The sequence below is a fragment of the Danio rerio genome, chromosome 13, assembly GCF_049306965.1.
Source record: "Danio rerio strain Tuebingen ecotype United States chromosome 13, GRCz12tu, whole genome shotgun sequence".
Classification (NCBI taxonomy): Eukaryota; Metazoa; Chordata; class Actinopteri; order Cypriniformes; family Danionidae; genus Danio; species Danio rerio.
Genome location: NC_133188.1, coordinates 43,167,501 through 43,180,311, shown reverse-complemented (window position 1 = coordinate 43,180,311; position 12,811 = coordinate 43,167,501). Strand labels below are relative to the sequence as shown.

Here is a 12,811-nt window from a genome sequence, read left to right as displayed (position 1 = left end):
GCATGAAGGATAAACTGTAATTTGAGATGCTAAATGGTGCAGTAAAATTCCTCTCCAATTACTTTCAAAATGTTCCTCCTATGCCTACCTCTGTCATGAAGCACTCGACCAAGGTTAAACCAGTGCGTTTTTGTGAAATTAAAATTGATGAGTCATTTATTGTGTCATCACTTGTGTTAGGGAAATTTACTTTTGAAAGTAACGCATTACAATATTGAGTTTCTCCCCCAAAAAAGAAACTAATTGCACTACTTAGTTTTTACAGAAAAAATATTGGTCTCATGGTTTGGTTCGGTTATGATTATCATGCCATTGATTCAGGTCAATTCGATATTTTAGTGCATCATGGTGCATTGACGATGCGTTCCATATACAGTTTATAACTTTTTTTTTTTCACAGCACAGCAGTTCTTGTATTAAAATTTATAAAAACATTTATATTAATATACTATTTATAATACAAACAGTCACATATATAAACTGCACCTTTAAAAACTCAAGTAGATGCACAGAACAACATAAGCATTATTTATAGCAGATAAACGAATATCCCGCTCGCTTTCTGAGCCTTCGAGCGAGTTCTTTCCTCTATGACTGGTCACGCGCTCAACAGAAAGGGCTGCGATTGGCTCTAATGCTCTGGCACTGTTCACCAATGAGTGACACTGATAAACGGCAGCAACGATCACTCCCAGCTGATCTATGATAGACGCCGAGAAGAAAACTTGCTATGCAGACAAGCTTGTTTCTGTATCTAGAAGTATCCCTTTAACAGCTGAGAGAAGAGGAAACTTTACCTCACGACAGCAGGTTAATAATCCACAGAGAGAGAGAGAGAGAGAGAGAGAGAGAGAAATTGAGTTTACTTTCAGTTTTTCCATAGCAGTGAATTAGGGGCTTCTGCTGTGTGAGTGAAAGACTGTTCAACAAACACAAACGCAGTAAAGTGTGCTGAGTTTCTGCGTTATTAAGTAGTTGGAACGTTTAAATACTAATGCTCACCACCCTTGCCATAGTATTCTACCCTGACATAGCGCATATGAGATACATGATGTCAGTACATAATAACTGGTTATGATTAATACTGAACCAATACCGAATTGTCTAGTCTGCATCGCAATGCATCGAAGAAACAATTAATTTTGACACCCCTAGAAAAAAGTAATGTGTTATATTACTTTTGAGTTACTTTTGCATTTCTTTTCCTTTACCTGGCTGTCGCTTGATCTCTTTCAGAACTTGCAGGTGTTTTTTTCACCTTTTTAATAGAGAAGTTCTGTATTTAACAGCAGCCTATATAACCTACACTGTCATTTTCCTTCAAAAAATGTAGGATAAAATTATATTTTCAGAACTTTCTGAGCCCAGAGCTATACATGGTGTATATACAGATTACAGATTGAAAGCAACAGATAACCACACTGGGTGCCACTCCTGTCAGCTAAGAACAGGAAACTGAGGCTACAATTTGCACAGGCTCACCAAAGTTGGCCAATAGAAGACTGGAAAAATGTTGAATGGTCTGATGAGTCTCGATTTCTGCTGCAACATTCGGATGGTGGGGTCAGAATTTGGCGTCAACAATATGAAAGTATGGATCTGCTGGTGGTGGTGGTGTAATGGTGTGGGGGATATTTTCTTGGCACACTTTGGGCCCATCAGTAACAATTGAGCATTGTGTCAATGCTACTGCCTACCTGAGTATTGTTGCTTACCAAGCTATCCCATTATAACTACAGTGTACCTATCTTCTGATGGCTACTTCCAGCAGGATAATGTGCCATGTCATAAAGCGTGAATCATCTCAGACTGGTTTCTTGAACAAGACAATCAGTTCGCTGTAGTCCAATGGCCTACTCAGTCACCAGAGCTCAATCCGATTGATCATCTTTAGGATGCAGTGGAGCAGGAGATTCGCATCATGGGTGTGCAGCCGACAAATCTGAAGCAACTGCTTATCCGGAGCCGGGTCACGCGGGCAGCAGTCTTAGGAGAGATCTCCAGACGTCCCTCTCCCCAGACCCTTCCTCTAGCTCCTCCGTGGGGATCCCGAGGCGTTCCCAGGCAAGCAGAGAGACATAGTTCCTCCAGCGTGTCCTGGGTCTTCCCCAAGGCCTCCTCCTGATGGGACATCCCTGGAACACCTCCCTAGGTAAGCATCCTTGAGGCATCCGAAACAGATGCCCGAGCCACCTAGCTGACTTCTCTCGATGTGGAGGAGCAGTGGCTCTACTCTGAGCTTCTCCTGGGTGACAAACTCCTCTGTCAATAAGGTGTGCGCCCTGTCACCCTGCGAAAGAAACTCATTTTGGCCGCTTGTATCCGAGATCTTGTCCTTTCGATCATGACCCAAAGCTCATGACCATAGGTGAGAGTAGGAACGTAGATTGACCGGTAAATCAAGAGCTTTTACTTTCAGCTCAGCTCCTTCTTTCCCACAATGGGCTGGAACATTGACTGCATTACTGCTGCCGCTGCACCAATCCGCCTGTCAATCTCATTTTTCCATCCCTCCCTCACTTGTGAACAAAACCCTGAGATACTTAAACTCCTCCACCTGAGGTAAGGACTTTCCTCCAACCTGGAGATGGCAAACCACCTTTTTCTGGTGGAGCACCCTGACCTTGGACTTAGAGGTGCTGATTCTTATCCCAGCCGTGTCACACTTAGCAGTAAACTGCCACAGTGCATGCTGAAGGTTCATGTTCGATGAAGCCAACAGATCAACATCATCTGCAAATAACAGAGATGAAATCCTGTGGTCCCCGAACCACCCAAGACTGCACTTTGAAATTATGTCCATAAAAATGATGCGTTTTGTTTTGATCAATTATGATCATTGCTTTGATTCTGCTCATATTAAATAGGTAGTTGCAAGCATGATTGATATACACAATAACTTTTGAGAGTGAACTCTCAAATCTTTTCATGCTCAAACAGCAATATACTGATCGCTGAACTAAATATGGCCTCTGTTCACCAGACACAAGCTTAAATCGCCTGTCTTCACGTCCTCAGAAAGTTGCCAATATGTCAGAGCCTTGAAATAATGCGCACTCTCCTGTCCAACCTCAGCCCAACCACAGCGAAAAGCAACCAAAGGCGCACCAATACTTCACCGGCTTCTCAAGAGACGAGTCAACAGCTGACAGGGTTTTTTAAAGCTCATGTAAATAGGGAGCCGCGAGTGTCCAGAGAGCGCGTCTGGCCTCACAGCGACGCTGAAGGGAAAGGCTGATGTCAGGTCCTCTTTCTTCTGCTGTCAGTCGAGCGCATACAGGGAGGATCGTGACCCCTCTGGCGCCTCAACACACAAACGCTTCTGACTCATTTTGGCAACGGCTGATCGTGATGACAGTTCCCCTTCACCTGGGATGTCAGGGCTGGCACGGTATCCAAGGTGACGGCTATTGCTGTGACTAACTAAACACAGTGCAATCCATGACCACACACACAACAACCACAAAACACACACACACATATTACATACACAGACACTGACAGAAATAGAGTATATCCAACACAATCTCATGGCAATTCATTACTTTCTGATTTAGTGGTTATAGTTTGTGTGAATTTGTAATTTATTCATATTTAGTATGATTTGCTCATCCCCCAATGAGGGATAGGTTTATGGCTGGGGTAGTTGTTGGGGGGTGAAATAAATAAAAAGGAGCACTTGCACATGCATCCAAATAGGTTAATATGCTTTACGCAAGCACTATACAGCAGTGTTTCCCAACTCTGTTCCTGGAACCACACCAACAGTACGTATTTTGGATGTCTCCCATATCTGACCCATTAACTTCAGGGTTTAGAGTCTTTTCTTATGTTCAAATGAGTTGATTCAAGTGTGTTTGATTAGGGAGAGGTAATGGAGTCAATTGACTCTATAAGAATTTGTACTGTTGGTGTGCCTTCAAGAACAGGGTTACTATATAGGATAAATCCCCATGGATTTACCCTATTATACTGCACCGACATAAATTGATAGATGAAACAAAATTACAGCCACCTACAAGCAGTCTATAAACAAAGCATCAGGCTGTCTTTGAGTTCACATGTACTGAGTGGAATTTGCATGACATCGCAAAATAAGACATTGTAAATTTTTTGGAGACCAATCAGTTTGATTTTTACAGACAAACACGAACACACAAACATCCTATGTCTTTGCATTTGGAAATTAATCAAAAATCATACAGGTTTGATGAAGCATTTTTGTATGAATTATACAGTAGTCTAAGTCTAACATATACCTACACTATAAAAACCCCATAAATTAGCAGTTTTCCATATATATATATATATATATATATATATATATATATATATATATATATATATATATATATATATATATTTTTTTTTTTTTTTTTTTTTCCTGGTTTATTTATGCTTTTAATATATATTTCTTCCAACAACTTTTAACCTTAAAAAGTCTGAAAAAAGTGACTTTTATGAATATTTTTTATGATTTAAGGAGATATATTGCTTGGGTAGGTGTTGTATACTATGGTACAAAAACATTGTAGTAATCCACCAGTACATTTTCTGTTATTTTACAGACTTATTTCTCAATGTAGTATTTATTATACATTATTTCAAACATAATTTAAACTGACTTTGCTAAATTGTAGAGTTGAATTTTCAACATCAAAAGTCGGGAGAGCAGAGATCAACGTCTCATAATGCAATTCACTACCGCAAATAAACGGAAAACACTTGTGAATCAAAAAATATGAAAAAATATTATCAGATATTTTTTACAGCATAACTCTACACATAATCACATATTATACTGTTTACATGAATAATACTGTACATATTAGTACATTTTCTCATTCAGATATATGAAAACTAGGGTCTGTAAACGCCTCTAAACCATCTGACCAATCAGAGCAGAAGAGAGGGGTTTAGTAAAGACAAATAGTTTCAAATAAGTGAAGTTTATTTATAAACAAATTTCGAGAGGATCACGTGCTTATGATTGTTCACAGCTGTTCCAACTTTAGCTAATGACTGATTATCCTATCAGACGATCCTTAACTCACTATAAATAACCAGACTTTCCTCATCTCAATATCTTCGTCTTAAAGAAACCCCCCCACCCAACCCTACTTTCCCTGCTTTCAAACGGGCGTCACGGTGGCCAGCGATTAGCGCTGTTGCCTCACAGCAAGAATGGTTTAATTCCTTTCCAAACCAGACGACATTTCTGTGCGGAGTTTGCTCGTTCTCCCCGTGGTCGTGGGGGTTTTGCCCCGGGTCCTCCGGTTTCCTCCCACACTTCAAAAACAAGCACTCTAAACAATTAATCAAAATACTTTAGCTAAACTCTAAGTACACCTTTCAGCATCCATATCTGACACTTAGCTACAACAAGCAAGAGGGGGAGTCATCGAGATCTACCTGAGCTCAAACTCCCCTCTCGCCTTGCAATGGGAGGGAGCCCAGGGCTCGAGGATCTTATAAGCTCAGGGCTCTCTCCCGGGACAGCACGCCAAACTAGCTTTATTATCAATCATCAGCTAAGTGTGAACTCTTGAAATGAGAAAAAGACAACCCAGCCTCATTATTGATACGTACCCCTGTATACATTTCTGGAAAGTGTGAAATACACCCCAGGAGTTTTGTTTTTTGCAGTTTTTGTTTTCGCATTTCCACCAAAGGCCACTGTGTACACTTTTTTTGATTTCGGTCATTCTTGCCTGCTGTTCATGCCTAAATCCACCAGAGGCTGCTGTCGACTGACTGACTGGCTGACTAATTTTATTATATTTTAAAATATAAATTTTTTTGCCTTTTGTTTTACCTGCTTTCTGGAGGTGTTCTTTGCCAGACTCAAACCCCATTGCCACTGTATGAGGTGAGCTACTAGGCAAACTGGAGACAGCAGAAAATCTGTCCACACGGAGGTCAGCTGGCAGCATAAAAAGAAACAGATGCTGTCGGTGCCGTCATACCACCCCCTAGCATTCATTGTAAATACAAAATGCAGCCATACATAGCTCTGGCTACATAATTTGCGCTCTCCAGAAATGTATACAGGGGTTTGTTTTCACAATTTCAGCCAGTGTTAAAAAAGACTGAAACTAAATGCATATTAAAAGGAAATTAAAATATTTTATGACCTTGTATAGATGTAAACCTGTTGAAAAGACCTTGACATCAAAATTAGAACGCTTTAAAACAGCATAGGTAGCAAAAAACTTTTCAGTCTTGCTAATGGAAGAGTTTACGAGATCTGGACTTTTCAGCAGTTAATTTAGATACAAATTTTGATAGTCTTGTTATCTTGAAACATGCCTTTTTAGTTTGCTTTGGGCCCTTATACCATGTCCTCCTGTGGCTTTACTGAGCTCAGATGTTTGACAATTATTTATTATGTTGGGGAGGAAACACAAAAAAAAATAAAAAATAAAAAATCCAAAGCAGGAAAACAGCATATAAAAGTAAGGTGCAGGGCTCCTTCTATTGCTGGCTCTATTAAAATCTGTATTTCTGTCAGAATGATTGAAGATAGGTCTTCGTTTATGAACCATCAAAGAAACTAGACTAGGTACAGGGCTGAACCCCTGCAAATTTTTATTCACTGCAGTCTGCTCAATGAGCTGAGTCCCTCTATTCCCTCTCAGCATCTCTGATATTCTTTTATAAGTCTGCGGGTGAATTGACTAACAGTTGTGCCACTTTAGCATGCAGTATTTCAATGCCAAACTCCGCTGCTTACTTGCTTACACCTGCAGTCTAGCTTTTCCAAGTGCTAGCTTTTCCGAGTACTGTATAGTATTGCACCAGGCAGATTTAAATGATTGCGTTCCTTTCGAGGAAAAACATGCCTCCTTTCAAAACAAGCAGGGCTCATTATCCTGTAGATTCACCTTCTTCTATCGTTCTTACTGGCATCCACTTATATTATATGATCACAATGTTGATCCAAAGTAGAAGATAAAAGGGGGAAAAGTAGCTCTATGGGAGGCTTGTTTCCTACACACATCTTTGTGTCATGTTGACTTGTGAAAATATATATTGTAACCATATGAGTGTATATTTACAGTAGGAACTGTATAGGTACAGTACTGTATATTCAAACATCTGAATGTAAATATGTTTAATATATTAGATATAGGATATATCTAATATGATAAATATTTTGTATACGTACGTTTTTTTACTATCTTAACAATAAAAAGAAAACATGATATGAGGAACTGCCTATTTTCATTTTGATATTAACAACTTAACAGACAGCAGAAATGTTGAGGCGTCCTACTGCATATATGAGCGTCATCTTTACTGTATGAATATTTATAACAAAATGGAGCCGATAACATCACTGCCTTCTTTCATTTTCATTGAAAATATGTAACAACTTTTGCTGAATTTCAGTTTTAATAATCAATAATGGACATTATAAAAGTATAACGTACAATAAGTTTATACATTATTGGAAATAAAGGCAAACAATCAGCCAATATACAGAATGTACATGGTTACATTAATTATTTACTCATCTTTGCGCTCAGCCAAAACACGTTACCTGAGAACAAGTAAAGATTCCAAAGACCAAAGTCGAAGAATATGTCGTTAGATATAGACAACAAGATGAACTAATGTCCCGTTTAACAAATATTGTGAGATTAGATCCAGCAGAAGATCATTGATGAACAGTCAGACATGCACAGCTCTCATCTGTATAGACATGCTGCAGCGTATGCCAGAGTGTGTGTGTTTGTGGTCATGTAATGTGCGTTTCCAGTGGTGTGGTGTTGACAAAGAGTTCAGAAACGTTGTGTGAAACGCTAGTTTGGACGCGAATGGTTTTCATTTTAAAACGCCGTTTTAAAACTAAAACGTACTAGTGTAAACGGGGCCTTAGTGACAAGTATTGTCGTAGAATGTTTGAGTGTTTAAACAAATTGCTGGTCCAGTTAAAAGCAGTCAAAAGTTCTTTAGAGACTGGACATAGACCGACTTTCACAAAAATATTTTAGCTTTTACATGCAATGAAATCAAAGTAATGTCTGTATTTCCACTAGAAGAAGCAACCACACTCATCAGCAGCCATTTCAGTAGGCGTTCTCCAGCAATTTAAATGGCATGCTTATAAACTGACGTAAAGGGGATTTGTTGTTTTGGCAGGTGTTGTATACTATGGTACAAAAACATTGTAATCAGCCACCAGTACATTTTCTGTTATTTTACAGACTTATTTCTTAATATAGAATACATTATTTAAAACTACTAAAACATAATGTTAGTTTGCTTATTAACATGCTTATTAACTGACATAGGAGCAGGAAACGTGATTTAAAAGTAGCAATTTTTCTTCTAAAAATTATATTTGTAACGCAAGTAACAAAATCACAATGACTTTAATAACTATAATCAAATTACACAAATTTAAAAAGTAATTCGTTGCAGTACTACATTCCTCAAAGATTTAATTAGAATACAGTAACTTGTTACTTTGGAATGCATTACACCCAAATCTGACCACAATAAATACCAAAAAAATTACACAACTGGAATGACAACAGCAGTCGCGATCGTCAATCTCATATGAAGTAAACGATTGCAATGACATATGATGAAGTGTGCAGATGTTTTAGTACTGTCCCATTTCTTAGGGATAAAACTAAGCCCTTCGAGGGCCAAGGGGAAGAAATACAAAAATAAAATTAAGTTTGGACCTTAATATTTACCTCTTTTAACCAAACTTCATCACTTTACTCACTTTATATATATATATATATATATATATATATATATATATATATATATATTTTTTTTTTTTTTTTTTTTTTTTTTTTTTTTTTGAAATGCAGCAATATGGATTAGGAGTGTTTTCATTTTAGAACCACGTTTTAAAACCAAAACACACTACTGTAAACATTGTCAAACTTAAACGTTGTTTTCAGCGCTATCAAAACAGACTGTTTTTGTGGGTTCAAGATGCTGGAGTAGTGTGGATACCAGGCATAACCATAACAAAACGTATGTGTTTTAAATTAAAACTTCACTAGTATAAATGCTGATTAAAATCAAACTTTTAAAGCATTTCTGCTGACAGGAAGCAACATTTGCTATCAGCACTTAGTTTGTGGCTGTGTTTGCACAATTACCTGCTCTGCATGATCTCTTTCGTTATCAGGTGCTAAAACAAGGCATGCAAATACACAGAGTTATCAGCAGGTACAGTGTTCAGTCAGTGCGGTATGATAAGGATTATAAGGCCGGCGGGTTTTAGGAAGGTTATTCTCCAGGCGGTCTAGCAGACGAGCAGATTTATTTTGGGCTTTGTTTGCACAGGGGTGAGAGATTGACCTCCCGAGAGACTCCAGCTTTCCCCAGGTGTTCAGCTGTGTCGCTCTTACAGGATTTAATGCGACAGTCCTGGTGGCTAGAATTAGTCTCCTGCATTTCTCCTGAGGCGTCTCTGTGTGTGCAAATTGATGTTTGAGGAAAGAAAGGGAAATCTTCGCTGGAACAGTTTATCTTCTGTGATGGATTAGTGTAAATATTTGCACTGTGTTATTACAGTACACGCAAGCCAGGAAACATCCAACCTGAAACATTCTCACACTCTCACCTCAAGCTTGGCAGGTTTGATCAAGTTCAAAACGAAGGTGTTTTATGGAGAACTTTGTTTTGCAGAGTTAAGATGGAAATGACAAGGAAACTTGTGTCCAATATTAAAAATAATAATGATGAAAATAATAATAACAAAAATATATTTTAAATAGCGCTGTCAAAATTAACTCGTTAACGCATGCGATTAATTTTAAATAATTAACGCGTTAAGAAAAATTAACGCAATTAACGCAGTTCAGGTTTCACAAAGGTTTCACTTTTGTGAAGTTTACTTCATTGTCTGGTGTAAACTATCCACATTTAGCTTTTCGCTTGTAAAGTGGCTCTGAACTATCAAAACACCTCTCTGTTTTGAATATAACATATTTCTACATCCATCCATTACTGTACATGTTTTTTCAAGAACATTTGATCTAGTTTCAATTATTTAATTTTTATTTTATTTAAAACAGATTTATTTAACTTGTTTGTAAATTAAATCCCACTTTATTTAATCAATTAAGTTGCATGTTAATTTGCTATGAAAAGAAAAGGAAATAATTTATTTTTGCCATGCTGATTTATGTGAAATCATGAATAAAAGTCCATATATCTTTTAAAATTATGGCGTTTTTTGTTTGAATAGGCTATTGTAAGATCAGTTCAAACTTTTATGAAGTGTTTAAAAATAAAATCAGTTGTTCATTTTATAAAAATATTTAGAAATATTTATATTTAATATAACACTATAATATATCGGCGTAATGGGATTGGGAACGCTGACAAATGGGTGCAGATCCAGTTGCAGGTTTATTTAGCAGAATAGTCAGGCAAGCAAAGGTCACAATCAGGAGCAAAGAGATGTATGCAGGAAAATCCAGAGTCTTAGTCAAATACACTGGCGACTGGTCAGTACAGGCAGGCAGTGGAAAACATAAACAAACAAGGCAAAGGTCAAAAACACGGCAAGGCAAGGAAAACGCATCGTACTGTTCACAAAACTATTTACAAAACTCAGCCCGATGTGTGTCTGTGTGTGTGTGAGTCCTTGTGATAATTGAATGATGACCTTTAGCTGTGTATGTGCGTGTATAATCACTGGAACTCGGAACAGGTGTGTTTAAGCGGTGTGTGACTGGGACTTGTAGTCCATATAATGGCGAATTTTGCGATATGGGTGTTTACAAGTGATCTGCAGCCACTCAATCGCTGATGATCATAACAATCGATTATCGGATTTGATATCTAGAGAGTTATCAGTTATTGATATCAGCCAAAAAATCCATATCGGTGCAATCAAATATCCAAAAATAAAATAAAATTAATAATAATAATAATAATAATAATGTAAAAATAAGCTAAAATAAAACAAAAAAGATTTGTGTCTTTATGGCAGGTCACAGTATGTCAGTACACTGCTAAACATGAAAAAAAATGTTTGAAATTATAACATAATGTAAACACTGAAACCGCTAAAAGTGAAGATAAATGTATATAACACTAAATGACTTCCTTTTCTAATTTTTTTTTTTCAGCTTGAAGCAGAATCAGCAATGAAGAACAGCAAATCATCCAGATGACACAGACAACAGAGGCCATTTCAGCAAAACTATGAAGCTGCATAAACTAATTGTGGATACATAAGAAAATATCCTTGTTTGGTCACAAGAATTGACGTACAATATCGAAAGTTCTTCAAACATCTGCGAGCATTTTATACTTTTACTCTCAATCAAACACTTAAAGACTGCTCTACTTTGGAATATCGTCTGTCTTTCCACGAGCATAAAAACAAAAGGATGTCTATGATCAATAAAGTCCAGTGATGTTCATCATATGGCTCGAGCGCACCAGCCTAAAGAGACACTGTTACTTTTTTTTTTTTTTTTTTGCCTTTGAGACTCTTTGTATGCAGTGGCCTGTCATTTTGTCTGCTCTTCAAACCAGTCATTGCTGCTTTGGTTTGTTCGCTTTGGCATGCCGATGACAAAAAAGAGATCATCAACCTTTTTTCAGTGATTTTGTTGAGTACTTACCATAGAAGTACACAAATGCTGCCAGCGAGGAATCATTTCATCTGCCTTTTGTGTCCAAAACAACATTTTAGCACAGACTAAAAGTGTTCATTCGCTTCGTATCATCAGCATTGCAGAATATTCTTACCAAGCTGCGATGCTGCTTAAACACTGATGTCAACTGAAATACGTCATCAATATCAAGGAGTCCAGATGCAATGAGCTGGCATTTTTTTTCACCCCGACTCCCATCACAGATGATTCACATGGACGTAAAAAGTGTGAAGCAGGCTCTGAGCTTGATCTAAATCTATGCCAAAATGACTGCCTGTAAAACCAGAGCTCAGTGCCTGCCGTTTTATGTATGAATGCTCTATTTTTGCTTTTCTGATGTGGCATAAAAATTTTAACTGTGGTGTATTTTCTTGTTATCTTAGACTATATGGTAGCTACAAAGCAAACAAAAACAAAAAAACAAAAAAACACTGGGGCCTCATTTATAAAAACGAGCACAGAGTTGCACTGAATATCAGCAAACAAGCGTTTCGTAAACATCTTATGCAATCTCATGGCAGTTTGTAACTTTTAGATTTAGAATGCTTTCACGATTGTAGATTGATTGTTTTGTTCCGAAACAGGGATTAAATAGTTACAATGTTTATGTTTGTTCTTGGTGCGAGGTTCGGTTTTACCCGGCAAAGTTTCTAAACAAACCAAAACAAGTCACATGCGAGTAAACTCTCCTCACATTGGTCAGAGTTTAGAGTTTTATTTTCAGAGTCCCACAAATTCGGCTCAGTTGTCATACGTTGTTATTTTAATTTATGATCTTGAGACTTTAGAGGTTATAAGTAGGCCCACACGGAATCTGCGTGCAGATTTCCGCAGATTTTTTGCCCATCATTGAGTCTATTTATTTACTTGTGTAAATGTGTGTAAATTTATATTTATTCAGTTTTTAAATTAATTTCACTAATATTATTGACTAACATGAAAGTGTTCATTTGATTTATTTACAGTACACTTTATAAAGTAATATTTTCTGTCTTTTAGTAGATATATTATATGAGACCCTTGCTTTGTTTAACAAATAAGTGGATCTAAATGGATTTGCACTGCAAACATTAAATAAAAGTTAAAAAGGTAGTATGTTTTATTTCATATATTAAGTCTTTAGCTGCGATACTCCCAAAATAAATCTGCATAAATCAGAATAGACA

The 12,811-nt window shown here is 37.3% G+C and overlaps 1 protein-coding gene across 2 annotated transcripts in view; it reads left to right on the top strand.

The window, feature by feature from the left end:
- Nucleotides 1-12,011, top strand: part of zgc:171482 — a 174,195-nt gene extending 162,184 nt beyond the window's left edge. For both annotated transcript variants that reach the window (XM_068212964.2, XM_005157052.6), the window contains one exon: nucleotides 11,112-12,011. In XM_068212964.2, coding sequence (XP_068069065.1) covers nucleotides 11,112-11,133 — 22 coding nt within the window. In that variant the 3' untranslated portion in view covers nucleotides 11,134-12,011. The remainder of the gene's footprint in view (nucleotides 1-11,111) is intronic.
- Nucleotides 12,012-12,811: the final 800 nt, after the last annotated feature.